The following is an 18,850-nucleotide window of genomic DNA, read 5'->3' on the forward strand; positions in this document are numbered from 1 at the left end:
ACAAATCGCACATGTTATTTCACAAATATTTTGCGAAACTAATCCACCGGCAGACCATGAAAAACCCAAAACACGCCAGGAAGACGGTAGGTTAGAACACACATTTTTGTGTTCCACCTCACTTTAGATGAACTGAGCCAGCAACACCTCTGCAGCTCACATCCAACCACAAAAATCGACCACTGAGTCGAAGTTTTGTTAACCCATTGGGCCACGGAGCACCTCTGAGTACGGCTGTACGGTGACCGAACAGGGCGAGATCGGGCCCGGGCTGCAGGAAACTGAGGAGACGGTGCGCTTCATGGAGAGGATGGGCGCCCAGCACTTCACCCAGCGCCAGGAGAACGACCTGTACGCGCTGGTCAAGGTCAAAGACGGCGCGGTGCTCGCCGAGACGTTCGTCAGGAACCCGCTGCCGGGACCGGGTCAGCCGCCCAAGCCGGGCAGTCCTCTGCTGGTCAGCGTCACGGCACCGGTGCCGCCCATCAAAGGTCAGGTCAGGCGCTGGGCTCTGACACCAGCCGTCAAAGGTCAGGTCGGGCGCTGGGCTCTGACACCAGCCGCCAAAGGTCAGGTCAGGCGCTGGGCTCTGACACCAGCCGTCAAAGGTCAGGTCAGGCCCAGACAACGCCCACCAAGGGTCGCGTCACGTGCTGGTACTGCCGCAAAGGCTGGATCACGCGTCACATCCAAATGTCAGGTCAGGTGTTAGTACTGCTAATTAACCTTCAACCTGATAGGGGGGGGGGGGGGGCGATGTTACTCCAATAGTTTTTTTTAGGATGCTTCTCCTGCGTATGCGCAATCGGTCCCAAATTTTCAGTACCCCATGGGACATTCATCGTACGCCCTTTAACTACAAAAAGGGTTCTTAGCTTTTCTGGTTTCGGGGGAAACCTTTCCTGGTTTCGGCGGTTTTGGGGGAACGCCATACGGCGATCTACGGTCTGAGCGGGCGGGCGGCGGCCACCGACGATCCCGCGGGCCACCCGCGGCGGGTGGACGGTGTTACCGTAACGGAGCCATGCATAATCAATAGACGCTCAAAACGCATTAAAATATATGCCATTGCACTTAGCATTGAACAAGAAGCACGCCTAATCAGATTGCTTTGCCATGAGGCTGTTGGCATTTAGACATTTAGATTGTGTTGTCATGTGTCGCCATGAGACTCATATGCATGATGTGCAAAGCCGGAAAATGCAATTTTCTGGAACCTTTGACATTTAACCTTGTCTTATGGGGTTCATAGTCGGTCCAATAATATGCAAAGTAGTGTCAATCGCGAGATCTCACTGAGACCAATCCACTGGTGTTTTTTTCACCAAGCTATATCTTCATTAGTTTGGAAACAATGGGGAGAAGGGTTGCGCCGTCCTTCCCCGATCAGTCTGCATTATAAAAAGCAACGAACCAGAGGAGGTTTAAATGTCGTATAAAATGCAGGTAAGTCCATCGTTTACGCTATAAGGGAATGTTACTGCGTATCGATGGTCAGGTTGCACCGCTAGCATTCCCTCAAAAGTGAGGTCAGGCACAAACTCGAAGCTCACTGAAGAACTTCAACACGTATATTGTATAATGACTCCTGTATGATGCACGCGTGCTGTATGATGCCTCCTGTATGATGCACGCGTGCTGTGTGATGACTCCTGTATGATGCACGCGTGCTGTGTGATGACTTCTGTATGATGCACGCGTGCTGTGTGATGACTCCCGTATGATGCACGCGTGCTGTGTGATGCCTCCTGTATGATGCACGCGTGCTGTGTGATGCCTCCTGTATGATGCAAGCGTGTTATGTGATGACTCCTGTATGATGCACGCGTGCTGTGTGATGCCTCCTGTATGATGCACGCGTGCTGTGTGATGACTCCTGTATGATGCAAGCGTGTTATGTGATGACTCCTGTATGATGCACGCGTGCTGTGTGATGCCTTCTGTATGATGCACGCGTGCTGTGTGATGACTCCTGTATGATGCAAGCGTGTTATGTGATGACTCCTGTATGATGCACGCGTGCTGCATGATGCCTCCTGTATGATGCACGCGTGCTGTGTGATGACTCCTGTATGATGCACGCATGCTGCATGATGCCTTCTGTATGATGCACGTGTGCTGCATGATAACTCCTGTATGATGCACGCGCGCTGTGTGATGCCTCCGTGCCCAGCCCTCGCGCACATGTGTGCTGTGTGATCCGCATGCGCTCTGTGATGCGCGTATGCAGTATGATGTCTCCGTGCTGCATCCCTCGCTCGCCCCGTCCGTCCGTCCCAGCGCCGTCAGGCGACGCGGCACTGCCGTCTCCAAACGCTGTGTGGGCTGTTGCTTCTGAACATGGTGTCCGCCAACAACGCTCTCTACTTCAGACGTCTTGTGCCCGTGGCAGAAAACGCCCAAGAACCTGAAGCTGGCCAAGTTCTGCTTCAAGTACGACGGCTATGGTGACCTGTGCGACTGCAAGAGTGAGAGCTCCCTGCCGATCGGTCACGAACAGGTGAGATACGCCCCGTCTCCGTGCAAGCGCATCGTCACTTAACGCTGTTACGAGCAAACAGCCGTGTTCAACGACTAAGGGCGGGACGAGTGATCCACCGATGATGACAATGCGACTGGTACCGTCTTCACATTCTGAATGGGAAGGCTCCACTGCCAGCTGGCGGCTTTGGATGTTGCGACAATGTATGTCATGACAAATATGGTCATGTCCTGTTGTTTATTTCAGCTGGAGCACAACAACCTCACGGACGTTCCCATCGCAGTTGTGGCTAGCAATCGCCCTCAGGCGCTCTTCAGGTAGGTTCGCCACGAAGCGACATTATAATTCACATCCAAGCACCCGCACTAGCGCAGCCGTGCGCGACAAAAACGACGATGAACGCTTGGTATGGTGTGCAAGACGTGACAACCAGAGCTTTGGCTTTGGCGTTTGTGGCAAATGATAAACCTCAACATGCATCCACCGATAGGAGAAGGCCTATTTTCTCCAAAGATGTGTGTTCGCTACTGGTGTTTGTTGTCACCAAGTCCGAGCACCACCGTCAAGTTTGTTAGTATGGTGCCTTCTCGCATCTGTTACCTCTATGCTGCCTGCTCTGTTTTCAGAATGATGAAGTCGTTGCTAAAAAACCGTGGAGTGATTGCCTCCAACATTATTGTGTTTGTGGATGGAGAGCACAAGGAGGTCGACGACCTCTGCCAGCTCCTGGACATCAAATGTGTCTCTCAGGTATGCCGGTCCCAACATTCTTCACTCGATATGTACAAAAACTCTATTAGGTTCCACTCAGGTGGTGTCTTTGCCAATGTCAAAACGATGCAATTAGGCAATTATCAGGCAATTATCTTTCATATACCACCTCTTTAAACAGCGGAGGCGATGCAGACATTTCATCCGGCTGCTTTCAAAACGACATGAACCACTTCCACGCCCATGTTTTACTGCACAAATATAGCTAATTGACAGGTGCCACACGGCCGGGCTGCTCGTCTATGCCACTGGCAGTGGGGCTGTCTGGGAAGGAAAGGACTACAGCCCTTTTGGCCTTCCCGCTTCCCTGTGCCGCCACGGCGCTAGTGTTGAGCCTTGCCCGGACACCCTGTATCTACGCTCTGCAGTCCGCTGCTGATGCCAAACTCATTGATCATGCTTCCACGCAACACAGCTGTAACCTGCACACTCACTGCTCACCAGATGAAGAGAACGGTCCGTCGGTGGTCCGCCAGCGGTCCGAACGTGGTCTGCCAGCAATCAGCCGGTCCGCGCGTGGTCTGCCACCGGTCCGCTGGTGGTCTGCCAGCGGTCCGCCGGTGGTTTGCCACCGGTCCGCCGGTGGTCTACCGGCGGTCCGCCGGTGGTTTGCCACCGGTTCGCCGGTGGTCCGCCGGTGGTCCGCCGGTGGTCCGCCGGCAGTCCGGACGCAACGTGCCGCCACACCTCCAACACTAATCGACCCCTCCCGCGCCCTCCGGCAGGTCAACGATTGGGAGGACGTGACCATGCGCATTCGAGAGCATTACCACCAGGTGCTGACGAACGTATGGCACCACTTCCCGGACGCCACTCGCGTCATCGTGCTCGAGGAGGACCTGGAGGTCTCGCCCGATTTTGTCAGGTGAGGTCACCTGTTCTGACCGACGACATCGCTTCTGCTGCGTGATCGATAGCGAGGGGAGGTGGTATGACCTCGTACCATCCGGCGACAAAAATATACGACGCCATCTAGTAGGTATGCATGGTGCAAGTTTATAGCTCATGCAATGCTACCGTGCGCAGTCAACCTGTCACGTAATGTCACATAATGTCAGGTACGATCGAAACTGATTCTGCACAACATCGAGTTCACTTATGCATGTGAATGTCACGGCTGAATATGATGCTAGTTGAGGTTGGAGCAGCCAACTAGCTACCCGTAATAAAAAAGCCAAGAATTTCCATTCTTTCGATATGACCTGTGCTTCGCTTAAACGGATCTTAATTTAATGCTGTACTATACATGGATGGCCATTTCATTAGCACAAATTAAGTGACACCTCTTGTTATTTAAGTGGTACACGGTAGAATAACGACTATGATTAACACGCATGAAATTTTAAAACTGACTGCAATACGATTTGATCAGGAATGACCCTAAAACATGTGAGCCGTTTTGAGGTTGCCGCCACCACTAAACAACTCACACTCGGTTGTGATACTCTCCTCTCCACCGTGACCAGCGATTAGGAGGCTGTCAGGTCTGCTCATGCATTCTCTGTGGCTTGTACCCGCAGCTTCTTCAGCCAGACGTCCTACCTACTTGACGTTGACCCCTCGCTGTGGTGTATCTCGGCGTGGAACGACCACGGCTTTGACATCACCAGCAGCGACCCAGCGCTTCTGTACCGGTGAGGCACAGGAGTAGGAATGAGCAGGAGAGGGTGGCATGCCCACTTTCGTGAAGTCTGCGAATAGTTGCAGTGGAAAAGCAGCGTTAGTCGTTCCACAATATACAGAGCAAACTCGCCTGAAAACAGTCTTTATCGTTGGGCTGGTGATCCTACCCAGGCTAACCACCCAAATGGTCTTTTCTTCTCTCCTTGTCTCCTTCTTTCCCTTTACTCTTCTCTGTTTTCTCTCCTTCACTCCCTCTATTTTTCTGTTTCTCTCTATCTCTCTGGAATATCTGAGCGGTAAACAGTGGCTCACACGTGATGACGGGCGGTGAGCCTGTCCCTCATCGGCGTGATTTATTTGCTGCGCGCTTGGGACTACCTAAATGTTGACGAGTACCTGACAGTGCTTAAAGGCAATGTTTCACATTTGAAGATGTTGGGGCAAGCATCAAATTTGAAGGAAAACGCTTGCTTGCATGCCATTACTTTTGGTGTACTCTTAAATGGAATGTTCCAGGTTTAAATATCTGGAGGCAGGCATCAGACATGATGGAATAAACTCGCCCGTTATTTTTGGTATGGTTTGCATGCAGTACTGCTCTAAAGAGCACGATTTCACTACATAGTAAATGTGCTCCTCAATACGTGATGGCTTGCGTCACGGAACGACCGCATGGCGCCAGGGTAGATGCCAAACTGGCCGTGCGAAATTACCTGCGTAGCGGATGGGCTGACTCACTTGTAATACTTGTAGTAAGCAGTCAAGAGACGTCGTGCTAATCGGTGCATTGTTTGCAAAAATGAATATCGTGAAGTGCACGTGTTTTGCTTCTTTTTCGTGATGTTCTTGCATATTTGTCTGTGGTTTTAGATAGCATACACGCATTCACATACTTGATTATGGTGCGGTTTTAAGCTATTCTATTTTCAGCATTATTTCCGCCATAGCTAGCACGACTACCCAAGTTCCTGTATTATGTAGCACGAAACGTGATTCGTATCTAAATCTTGCAGAAATCATGCTGACGTACGCCTTAAACAAAAAGCTCAATAGCAATATTTGTCGTGGCCCTGAGTATTACATGGCCAAGAACGTAATAGTAATTATATGACGTTTCTTTGGCTCATGTGTGCTTGGGTGAGCTTGACAAGGTATGTATGCAATAGTTTGCGCAAGTTTGCCGGCATCAGGGTCAGGAAACAGAAAGTTTTAAGCATTAATAAGCGTAGGGCTATGGACTGCACTAAATGACCTTTAAAATATCTATCTCAGTTCAAAAGCTTATACAAATGTGGAACACTCCCAAGTGGAAAACACTACTCTAGATAACACAATGTCATTGCCTATCAAATCTTCGTCTCAATATGTCATCGTTTGATTACGTCATGAAACGTTTTTTTTCTAACGTCAGGGTCGCTGCTAGAGCGGCCGTATCAGAATCGTCACTGGACCGGACCGGCTCTCACTTGTGCTGCTTCAACTCATCACGATGTGACTTTTTGATTTATGGTGGTGTGAAACTACCATCGTTATGTGCGCGTGCTATGATGCTTTCTGGTGATGTATGTTGCCAGTGATAGCATGCCTTTAACTTGCATTTTGATTCTCGTTTACGGTGCTTTTCTTAATTTGGCTGTCCGTATCCTAAGTTAATGATACTTGAGATACCGGGATGAACTGTTTGAACGACGTCTTCATGACGATAATAGGTAGACGAGAATGCAGAATTCGTGCGACGTTTCCGTGACGTCATAATCTCCATGCGACTTCAAATATGGCGACGCAAAACTTTCTGCACAAATTCGCGTGCCTTTAGCTCAGAATTGGGAGGATTTCGTGTCTTTTACGGGAATAATTGTGAAATGCAGGAAATGATCTAGAAAATAAGCCATTTCAGATAAAACCCCATGTAAATGTGAAAGAGTCTCCTTAAATGCGCACCCCGAAAGTCGCAATATGGTCTCTGGGCTACCTGGACAACGGAGAACCGTATAATTGGCCCCCTGAAGTGAAATCGCACGTCATATTATTGCTTACTCCACATTGGAAATGTCCACTACGACAGCAGTGTAATTCAACCGCAAGTTACACTTCAAATTGGTACAGCAGTGCAAAGTTCACCGTTATAGATTGCTGTGGAATTGACACGTGAAGCCTGATTGTGGCGAAAAAATAAAACAGCGCAACCGCCATTTTTCATGGCAGTTGCTCAGAGCGACGAACACTGATTGGTTTCAGGATCGAGTACATGCCAGGTCTCGGATGGATGATGAAGCGCAGCGTCATCCAAGAGCTCCTGGACAAGTGGCCGGAAAAGGGAGAGGTATGAATCACTGGTAGTCATCATCTCATAACCTTCTGTGCAAGGAGACAGCACATTTGTCGTTGTCAGACTCTAGGAGCTTTTGCCCGAAATGCGTCTTGCTGGGCAGTGTGCACCTTTTGTGATCAATCCTTACGAATATGCATTATTCGAAGCAGAGTCATAGAGACATTAGAAGCAAGGGACCACTCGCCTCTCCCTCCCCAACCACCACCACTCCTGTTTCCTCACGCATCGCTCAAACAAGCTGAACAAAGTCCGGACTGAAAACCTGGCCTAAAGTCTACGCTCCAGTGAGGAGGCGCGCTTCGCGTCCCTGCTAACCTTGCCGCCGCCGCCCACCAGGCATACGACTGGGACGTGTGGGTGCGCTGGGACTCGAAACCGGCTGGAGCGCGAGTGCGTCATCCCAGACGTCTCGCGTACCTACCACTTCGGCATCGCCGGCCGACACTCCAGCAGCGCCTTCCACTCCATGTACTACGTGGACCACGCCTTCAATCGCAAGCCGGATGTCGAGCTCCGCGGCGTCCAGGAGTGAGCAGGGCGGGGCGAGGGGGGGGGGGGGCGGGACGGTGACCCGCCAAATGGAGGCCGACACTGAGAGGAACAGCTGCCCTTTCGGGTCGGGCTTCCTCGCATGCGAATGGCTTCAGGTGTTGTCGGGCTTGATGTGGAACGTTTTTATCAGTTTCGACCCTGATGTGTCGGATGTGGACGCGAGACTGTGGAATTCGCGCTGCAGCCAGTCACCTGAACCGCCGAACTGTTCGGCCGGCGGCGTTACACATTTCAATAACTACCGCTCCGCAAGATATTTTACAGCGTAGCTACAACCTATAACGTTCACATTTTGCCAGACCTATCATGTGAGGTGAAAGGTGGAAGTGCCTAGAACACCACGACGAGCCGTTCCCGCCATGGCGCGACGTTCACTTTCAAAGCGATTGTGTTGACCTTCGAATCGCTTGCGTCTACCGTGCCCGCCGCCATTACAGTGGCGCCCTCGCGTTGCAGCATGGTCAAGGACCGGTACGAGCAGGAAATCCGGCGGCTGCTGTCGGAGGCGTTGCCAATCAACCCGGACGACTTCCAGCTGTCTAAGGTAGAGCCGAAGGACGGCGGCGATTGCGAACTGGAGCTGACCAGCACCGGCAAGACGTACGCCTTCTTCTTCAGCATGACGGCGTGGGAGGACACCGAAATGTACTCAACCGTGTGCAAGGTGAGCTGTCCATTGCAGGACACAGGTGGGGGGGGGGGGGGGGGGGTACGCACGCACCGTCCGCACGGTGGCGAACCCGTTGTAAAACTGCCCAGATTCCAGTAAGGCTTAGCGTCTCGCGGTTCTGAACTTGGAATGTGGGTCTTCGTACCGACCATGTTTTGGTATTCTAACAATATCCGGTGTTAGGGGTTTGTCGCCAGTATCGATTCCGTCGATTTGTCAGTCAACGACATTACTGTCGATACATTTAGGCTTTTCGACCAGCGTTCATATCGAACATTGATTTCCGTCATTTTCTGCCAATCGCCGTGCATTACTTCAATTGCCATTCGATGTTATGAACAAGCATGATTCTCCATTTCGGTGAGCATCGGGTTCAAGACAAAGCGATTACATGGGACTGTTGGTGCTGTTATACCGCTTTTAACACAGCCTCAATAATTTCCCATCGTTGACTGTTGCACACGAAGCAAAAAGCTGCGAATTATTCCATCGCATGTCGCTCAGGTTGGTTTCGATGCAACCTAACATTCTTGCTTGCCTTGTATCCTCGGTTGGTGTTGATCGCAGGCGAAGGCAACGGTCCGAACCCGTCTGTCTTGCGTCGCGCTGCGGTCTTTTTTTCGTGGCGCAGTATCTCCTGAGTGTCACATTCGCCGTCAGCCCGTCTGCGCTTGCCTTTCCTTTCCAGCCGGTCTCCAGCGAGCTTTGCTCTTCCATCTGTGGACTGGTTTGTCACACGACTGCAGCGAAGGGCGCTCCGCTCACCCATGTCTGGCCAAAGGACTGCAACAGAGGGCGCTCCGCTCAGCCGTGTCTGGCCAAAGGAAGTCCGGGGCTCAAGAGTGACACCGCCGACTGCAGCGACGGGCATTCTGCTCGGCCGTGTCTGGCCAAAGGCGGCGCTGGGGCTCAGAGTTGGCAAACCGCCGACTGCACGACGGAGTGCGCTCCGTCGCCTGTCTGGCCAAAGGCGGCGTCGGGGCCAGGGGGGTGTCATCCGTATCGGTTAACACTATCAAAGTGGGCAACATCAAGCTTGCGTGAGAATACAGGGTAGTTTGGCAGCAAAGCCCGCATGACGTCAAGTATACCATATTTGATGACGTCAGTGGCACGGAAGCCCTCAATTAGCCAGCTGACTGCTACACAACCCACTAGTTTGAGTGTGAGTATGTTTTGGGGGCGTCCGGCTGGCGCTTCCCGGTTGGACTCTGAATGAGTGGTCCATGGTTTTTTCATGCAAACACAATTCTTGAAGGGAGATTGAATCTCGGAATAGTTTGACCTCATCATAATTTTATGTTCTTCCGTGGGGTGTATATAACTAGGGGTTAAATGTCATGCGGCGTTTGTAGCGCATCGCGTGTCGCAGTTGCTTGGCTCTTTATATCAGTGGGTTGTGGCCAGTTGCCATGACTACGCCTCGTACGAGAGATCTCCTGAGCAGTTTGTCTTGAACAATTGGTAACATTTAAAATGCTCGGTCTGTGAACATTTTATTATGCATATGTGTACAAACTATGATATAAAGAAACACTTGACACTAGCATCATAAAGCCAATATCATAGGGTTTTACTGTACTTACCTTACTGCACTCACATCACTGTGATAAGAGCGAGAGCTATTGCAAATCAATGTTGCAAATAGTCATATAATCATACCTATAGGCAAAGTAAATTATGCAAGCTGAGTCGTTCCAATCTTGCCAACCAGACCAAACGGCACAGACAAGTCTACGGCTATCTAACGACAAGCCTGGTCATGGAATGCATACGCCACAAACGCCGCAGACATATACACCCATGTTATAAGCATCATACATGCAAAAATCGTACATTCTGATGAGGCTTAACTGTTCCATGACTCACTGCTCATTCCACAAATGTGTGCGAATAGGAAATGACGGATAATTTCTTTCTTCTCAGATCCAACGGGAACCGCAAGCCTCACGCTACCAAGACATGCCCACTATTCAAACTAATGGGGTTGTATAACAGTCAGCTGGCTAATTGGGAGGCTTCCGTGCCACTGACGTCATCAAATATGGTATACTTGACGTCATGCAGGCTTTACTCCAAACTACCTCTTTTCTCAAGCAAGCTCTATGTGCCATTTCTTCGGACCGGACGGTTCTACCTCGTTAGATAGCCTTGGTCGGGGCTACAGAGTTGACAACGCCGACTGCAGCGAAGGGCGCTCCGCTCAGCCGTGTCTGGCCAAAGGCGGCGTCGGGGCTCAGGAACTGACACCGCCGACTGCAGCGAAGGGCGCTCCGCTCAGCCGTGTCTGGCCAAAGGCGGCGTCGGGACTCAGGAACTGACACCGCCGACTGCAGCGAAGGGCGCTCCGCTCAGGCGCGTCTGGCCAAAGGCAGCGTCGGGGCTCAAGAGTTGACAACGCCGACTGCCCCACTGTCGACGGCGGGTCGCTGCTCTCTGCCTATGTCCGAGCCGATGCCGGCCGATGCCTGCCCTGCCAGCTGCGGCTCACTATGCGGTGTTTGCCGGCAGTGCTTCAAGATCTGGGACCTGGACGTGCGCGGACACCATCATGGCCTGTGGCGCTTCACGTACTACGACAACAACGTCCTGCTGTTCGGGGTGCCGATCACCATGTACATGTAAGGCCAATTCCATTCATTACCGTCCGGTTGCCCCATTAACGTTTGCTTGTCAGATCGCTGGCAGACAGGACGAAAGAGCACTGAATGAGAAAATTAGACAAGGATATCATACAGGGTCTATCGCATTTAATTCAATGCCAGGTTTATCAGTTTTTTAAAACAATTTGCAAAGTGCAATCATTTTCTCACGTGATGTGTTGAATGCGACTGGTCGATGCGTTTAGAGCGATTTTTCGGAGTGGAAAATAATCGAGGAATCGAGCTGTATATCAGGTAAACGTGGACGGTGTTACCTGTTTCAGGAACGATGTCGTGAAGCACTTCTCTCACCCAGTGCAAGTTGTCTCAAGTTTGAAACATGCAGAGTGAAACTGTTGTCTGGCTACAACAGTGCCGTCTTATGGAGCCATGTTTAGACGCCGGTATTTTTGAGCTCACGGCAACTATTCAAGTCTACTGGCTTTGAATTAGCTGGAAGTTGAGCGCACACGAAATTTGTCGATTCAAAGCAGGTATTCCGTTATTTGCTGTTATTGCGGCAATTGTCTCATGTCATCCACACTTATCTCCGATGATTTTTGTTAGCGTCTTGGGTGTCTTTGCAAACACCACATTTGTGTTCCTGTCAATCGTGTCCTGTAGTGCACCTGGGTCGCGTTTACCATCTGACGATGAGCACGAGACTGGTTCTAAACCGTATGTGAAAATAAACATAACCATTTTTCGCATCATGTCCGTACTTGTCGCTACGATCCCTATTCATACTGAATAGAGACTGAAACATTTAATGATGAATGAGGGTAATCTATCGTGATTGTCAGATTATCAGCTTCATTCGATAGCATTCTCGGCTCAACTAGCCTTACAGTGATGCATTTCCCTATTCGTTTGGATGGATTGTGCCCCCAAAGAGAAATGCAGTTTCTTGCCCCCTTAGCTTAGGCTCCATTTACCCCACCAACTTTGAGACGAAAGTGAGCGAAATCTGGAGGGAAACACGTTTGCTGACTCTTTTAGGAGTAAGTTGAACCATTTGCCAGTGCTTAGCCCCTCCCATCACAGACATACTCATTTTAAGAAATTACGTCCCTGCCCCGAACTCTGAAAGGAGAGTGGCTGCAAACTCGGGAGAAGTCTGCTTCAAATGTTTTTTTTGTTTTTTTGGAAGTTGGTTCAGATATTTCTCCTTGCTCACCCCTCCCCTCCCACCCCACACCTCCTATGTATGTCGCAAACTGCATGCCAGTAGTCCTACATCTACCGATAAAAATAACATTTCAATAACCTGAGAATAACATCACATACAAGTAAACAAATAAGGAAACAGACAATGCATCTAAATTAACACCTCTGGCACTCCTTCGCTATTTAAACCAGCGACCTTCCACGCTATAGCCGCTGTTCCTGTCAGAAGCAGGAAGCTTCGAATGAATCCTTGGAATATGTCGTTTCAACACCTTCCGTTGACCTCTGGAGCTACAGGTTAGATATCCATAAACAGCGACCCTCGTAGACCGGAGGCGCTTTTAACACTACTGCCCTTGCGGCCGCCATCTTAATTGTGAACCAAATCTCTTATCTTGATCAAGATAATATAGATGGGCATGTTATATCTCTTCTTGGGCGGTCACAAGGCCTAATTCAGCGTTAAATCCGAGGTCAGTTGTCAGACTCAAAGCAGGCCTCTAACGCACAGTGCGATGCCATCTGGAGAGACCTTGAGCGCAGTCCTACCAGCCAGTACTCGTCACATTTCCCTGCTTTTTTCATATTTATCATCACTATGTACACCTAGCTCCCCTTCGTTTTCTTCGAAGTCCATCTGCTTGCTGGTGCAACAGCAACAGCGTGCGATTTCTCCCTCAACAATAACAGAAGTCTGTATGCCGAAGACCCGCGCTGGGGTTGTTCCAGCTGCAGGATACAGCACTGCATGCCTTTCTTTCAGCGGTGTAGCTGTAGGTCATTACATCCAGGAGTGATTCGGGAGTAACTACCGCTGTTGAAACGCCAGTATGATGGTGGAGACTTCGACGCTCCAGTAGAAATTAGCAATATCTGTAGCTTCTGCTCTTCGGGGAGGGACACAACGGGGGCTTCATCTGAAAAGAGCCAGGAGTGCAGTGGGTCAATCGAGTCTCCACACTTTCAGCCAGGTCTTCTGCGGTCCCAGGAACTGACCAAACGACGCGGTGCGGCACCTGACCGAGGTCAACCAGCATCTGCACTACGGTCTCGCTGCCCGTGTCACCACACGTGCGCGCCCGCCGGTAGCTCCTCCATGGCATGCTTGGAATTATGCTTCACCTGCCGCACGTGTCAGCTCAGTTAGCTGGTATGGTGGTGAGCTATCATGAAGAAACACGTCAACGCTGCCTTGAAACTGTGTTGCAGAAGGGAGAAGTTATCATTCTGTCCTCCGCGAGGAACATGAGCGCCAGCAATGTAGGTTTCAAAAGGCATTTCGCTCACATTCTGCCGGCCAGGCACTCTTTGGCTGTCTACAGATAGTCTCTCAGCTCCTGGTATGTGTTGGTGTCTTTCAAGAACAACCTCTGCAGCAGCACGACGATTGTCAGATGGTTCCTCTGCGACTCATCCGCCAGGTTATTCAGCTGTAACGCTACAAGGGGCCTTCAAATCTGAACGCACCTCAAGTCCCGAAAAAGACGCTGTCTGCTGAAGAGTCATGATTTCAGTTCACTGCCGTCAGGTTTAGTCAGCAGTGAAACGAGGAATGACTGCGGAAATCCACAAGACTGACAAACCGGCCGAGTTGACGGGCTCCAATGCTCAGCAAGACAGAGGGGTGGCAGACTTTGCCCTGAAGTCTAAGACACTGGTGGTGTTCAGACCCGTAGTCAACTCGCTGCCTGACAGCCAGGCAGCATTCTACCAAAGCTTTTGTATCTTGAAAGGATCCTCAATGCTTGTTTTCTGTTGTTTGTTTCTGTTTTTGTTGTTGGATTAGAACCCTTTCGACCAGAAATGATCATTTCAGGGCTATGGGATGAAGGAAAATGGTTAACGATGGGACAGACGTGCGTGCGCCTGGGGGGCCAACCACCGAGCTTTAACCCGCGCATGCGCGGGTACCCGGTCGGGGTCCCCCTCCCACGGGGCTCTCGGCCCACTCGTGGCCGACGCATGCAGCCCGCCCCGGACAAGCGGGGTGTCGCGAGGATGCAGGATGAAGCGAGATAGAGGATAAGAGGGACAGATGTGTACCCCTCAATGTTTCCGGGATGCAGCACACCTATCTCACAGTTGAGCCCCACTCGCGGCAGGCTGCATGCCTAATCCAATCCTGGTCGGGAAGCATCTTCAGATGCAGCTTCTTCAGTATGATAATATAGGAAATTTCATACAAACTCCTCATTGAGCACTGCATATTTAGCCAACACTGCAAGACCAGCGGCGTGCTTCGTGTTTTACCTGATTTGATGAGAAATATAGGGCGTCACCTCGCGGCGCACCAGTGGCGCCGCCACGCGGCCTTCCAGCCATTGCTGCGTCACACTGCTCAAATGAGGCGAGAGCAGCGCCACGCTTGATAGGATGACAATGTAAAAGAAACGTCAACAAGTATGGCTAGGGCGCGACCAAACAGCAAGATAACCCATAATGTCACTGCAGTGATCCACGAAAGATAAAATTTCTGCAGCAAACTGAAACATAATTAAAAGTGGATGTAGATGAAGTAAGGAAAATAAAAAACTTACCAAAAGATGAACCGATGCTCCAAGAATCGCTCCCTATCATGAGGCCAGTGTTTGTATATAAGTCATGTACTTCAGCGCTGTGAGGGTGTGGCTACGCTTGTAAGTCCCCTGACTTCCGGGGTATCGTCGGGTGTGACAGAATACCCTGCATAGTTAATCGCTCTTTCCGCACAAGAGAGGGAGAGCGGGCGATTAATAGCAGGGCTCCATCCATGTCGCTCACCTGCCTACGCCTGTCTCAACTCGGTTGTCTAGTCTTGCTTTTTTCGAGATCTGCCGTACAAAATGACAGCTGAGCGGGTACGGCACCTGCCACATCAAGAGCATCAAGCAAAGTTTGCGTACAGCAGCAGCAGAGCTACCATTATCAAGGAAGGCGCACGTGCTGACTGCTTTGCCCTCGTTGACGCGAACTCCGACAGGTGTGGCGGCCATGCCACTCCACAACTTTGCAGTGCCAGCAGTGATGCTCACTGTTCTATTCTCGACAGCGATCTCAGGTTTCTGCAGCGTCGCGTTCTGCGAGGGCGACGCCAAGCTGCTCTCGTGCAGAGCCATTTGATGGCGTTCCTCTAGCAAATTTTGCAGAACCTGTGTCCATGTGTCTTGCACATGGCCAATTTGTGTCCCTTATGTAGACAACCGAAACAAAAGGCATGATCCGTGATGGCTCTCTTCTTTTCCACGGCATTTGTTCTCTTGAAGAACCCTCCAGTCTTCAAACCAATGATAAGGGGTGAAAAAGCTTCCAGTTCGCCGGATATGATCACTGACAAAAATGGCCAATGCTGTAAGATATCTGGTAACAAAACCGCAATAATGGATCCCAATGATAACAGAACAACCTCGTCAGGCGACACACAAAGCTTAGTATTGGTCAATACTCTCCAACGCTTGCAGCGTGAGGTTGTGTAGAACGTACGTCAGCATATTGGCGCTTGCTGCATAAACGAGTTACGGCACCAAATGTTTCAAATTTAGTAGTTTCTATCCGGACAATATCTAGCAGATGACAAAACATGCTGACAAATATTCAATATAATTGCTAACGTCACAGACCAGTGGTGACACAGTGGTTTTGTCTCTCCGTGTCAATGTGCCTCAGACCAGTGCTTTTCGCATATTTCCGAGCCAAGATTCGAACAACATGCTAGACAGAGTAGAATACCAAATAACTGGACTTATCTCTAGTTATTGATATGGTGGTTTGCCTCAGCATCTTACTATGGATAAGGTAAGTCTACCAAGCGGCTTTTTAAATATTTGTGCCGCATGAAATAGGTGGCTTCAAATGCTCGCAATGCAGTCCATTTTAGTGCGATTTATGGGTTCAGTGCTGGGACGTACGTAGTGCAGCGCGCGCTACCGCTGGTTGTGTCGTAATAATCTCAGCATGGAGAACATAGCCCATCGTCAGTTTCTAGTTTCTTTAAGGCACTATACGACCACTCTAGTTACGCATCATGTAGAGTGTCACTGGCAGTAGCGTTGGAAAGCCACGCCAATCTAGGAGGATCCTTAGTCACAACCTGCAGCTCCAGAGGTCAGCATCAGGTTTGAATTCAAATGCATAACGTTTTTCCAATTTGGCTATTTCTTGGTGACGTTATCCTCAGATGATTGAAATACCATCTTAATTAGTGGATGTAGGACTACTGCAAAGCATGTTTTCGAAATGCATAGGTGTGGGGGGGGGGAGGGGGAGGGGGCAGTAAGAAGAAATGCCTGAGCCTAACTCCAAAATGCACTTCATCGGCGTCCTACCGGGGATGTTGACTTCCCCCCACGGTTCTTCCAGTACAGCCAAAAAAAAAGAACGCTCGCAGCCATATCAAACTTCTAGTACCTGTTCATGCACTAATTTGGCATCCTTTGTGTAGGGGAAAGCGGGGCAAGACGGGCACCTTAAGGTTTTTTTAACATGGAAAGTTCATAAGTCTGTCCAGAAAGTCTTTAGCAGGTGGATATTGAACAGTGATCAATTGTCTATCTCTTATAAAAGCGCTGGTTTGATATCTCTTCATGTTAAAGCGTGATCCTCCTAATTACCAGGCAATGCTTTTTCCCCATTTTGCCCCGGGCTTGGGGCAAAACGAAGCAGTATTCGGGTCAAAACGGACAGGTGATGAGATTGAGTAAGCGACATAGATATTTTCAAAGTTATCATTTTTTAATGAAAACGCATCAATTAAATGCATTGCTCGGTGAGTATGTCTTTATCTGGACATCCAATAGCCATATTTCTTAAGTTTGGGCTCTCATATTTTGTTCGAACCATCCCACTCCGTACTCGTTTCCTCAGTGTGATCCCACGGATAACAGTTATAATGGCCAACAAATGTGTATTACAGCTTGGTATGAAGCGACAGCCATTGCTGCATGGCTTAGACACAGAACTAAAGAAACACAGCCTGGTGGTTACACAATGAGACGATGACGATCGGGTCTCAAACACACAAGCCATCGGGCGAAGTTCGCTCAGGAACACTCACTCGTTCTTCTCATCATTCCACTTCTTAATCACTGTGAACGCAAAACACGAAAAGAGCACAGCCTAGTGGGCCCGTCAGCAGGTACGGCCAATGGCGAAACTAGACAAGACATCAGCCTACCTAATCATCCCGGCACAGTTCGCACACGAACACGCACTCGTCCTCTTCATCAATCCCTGCACAGGCATTGTGCGCCCATTTATAGCAGAGAGCACATTGCGACCGAGACTCGCTCGATTTGGACATGGAGAAGAAGGACCCGCAGTACAGACAAGCTACATCTTCTTCGTCTGAGGACTCCTCAAAGGTAAGCTTTCGCGGCGTATGCTTCTTTTACTTGCGCTGCGGTTTCTGAGTTTCTACACTCTTCCTTTTTCTTCCTTTAGACTGACTTCTGTCGTCGTTTTTATTTCCTCCCTGTCTGCCTTCTTTTCCTTCGAGTCTCTTCTCGAGCTCCTCATTGTGTGGTGTGCCAGTCAAGACACATGTTTTACCTTTATTTCGTCCTTTACCTCCCCCCCCCCTTGAGTACACTTTTGGCACAGGGAGGATTTCGCGGGGAGACACATAGGAGCTTGCAGGTGTGTCATTTTAACCTTAGGAAGCATGGCTCGGTCCAACTGAGTATAACACTTCTAGAGCGTCATCTTCGTCATCGCTAGAGCTTGAGAAATCATCTGGCAGAGCCCCAGCGGTGAGCAACTTCGCCGGAGTTTCGGCATTGGTCGAGCTTCCCTGCCCCGATATTCCAGCCTGCCCTGCGTCCCCGGCGACGGCTTCCGAGCACTCCCGAACGTTCTCACCTCAGAACGTTCTCAGCTCACCGATACATCAACGTCTGAGGGCCCAAGCATGGGCAAAGGAGCTGCTGCTGAGCTGAGACACACTGCTGCGTCTGCGGCGCTGGTCAGCGGGATGTTCGTTGTTTCTGCCGCTGCAAAGTCTTCTTCGCGAAACACGTGGCGGTTTGCGAGAAAGATCCCCGTGACTTCGAGGCCCTTCAACGCCGCCTTCATTGTTGCCGCCTGCACGTAGGCTGACCCGATCAGCTCCCGCATCTCATACAGTGTGATGACTTTACCAGGGTCGTTTTGGAGCCACGTTCTTTGACCTTGGAAGAAGAAGGTGCTGACGGGAAGCATGAACGTCCGATCTAATGGTTGAAGGCGGTTTGAGGTGCGCGGATGAATGGTGAGCATCACTATACCTGCTTCCCTGCACAGCAGGATGGATGCGAGGCTCTTGGTGTGGCTGGCATGTCCGTTTGGTATGAGAAGGACTGGACCCGGTTTCGAGGGCCTCGCGTGCTGTATGAAATGGTCAAGCCATTTCACGAACAGCTCCTTCTGCATCCAACCAGACTCATGGTACAGCACCAGGCTACCTGGTGGAAGACCCTTCTCCAACTGCTGGTTGGCCCTTTTTCTTGGGAATATCACACCTGGAGGTTTGTAACTCCCCGCAGCGTTGATACACATCACCCCGGTAACCAGCACGCCTCGTTCCGCAGATGTCAGTTGGCCGACCTGCTTGCACCCTTTCCTCGCCAGCACCTTCTCTTGTCTTGTTGCGACCGTGTTGA

General features: G+C 50.3%; 1 protein-coding gene across 1 annotated transcript; it reads left to right on the forward strand.

Moving 5' to 3' along the window:
• Positions 1-253: 253 nt before the first annotated feature.
• On the forward strand, positions 254-11,785 carry LOC119101229 (protein O-linked-mannose beta-1,2-N-acetylglucosaminyltransferase 1-like; the record flags this gene model as incomplete). Its single annotated transcript, XM_037224527.1, is given in 12 exon segments — positions 254-491; positions 2,373-2,500; positions 2,729-2,799; positions 3,109-3,232; positions 3,979-4,118; positions 4,774-4,887; positions 7,115-7,199; positions 7,545-7,577; positions 7,579-7,736; positions 8,217-8,424; positions 10,942-11,051; positions 11,357-11,785. Coding segments are annotated over 12 exon segments (1,476 nt in total), but the record flags the coding sequence as incomplete, so codon positions are not given.
• Positions 11,786-18,850: the final 7,065 nt, after the last annotated feature.

Source organism: Pollicipes pollicipes, unplaced genomic scaffold (assembly GCF_011947565.3).
Source record: "Pollicipes pollicipes isolate AB1234 unplaced genomic scaffold, Ppol_2.1 Scaffold_4881;HRSCAF=5763_pilon_pilon_pilon, whole genome shotgun sequence".
Taxonomy (NCBI): domain Eukaryota; kingdom Metazoa; phylum Arthropoda; class Thecostraca; order Pollicipedomorpha; family Pollicipedidae; genus Pollicipes; species Pollicipes pollicipes.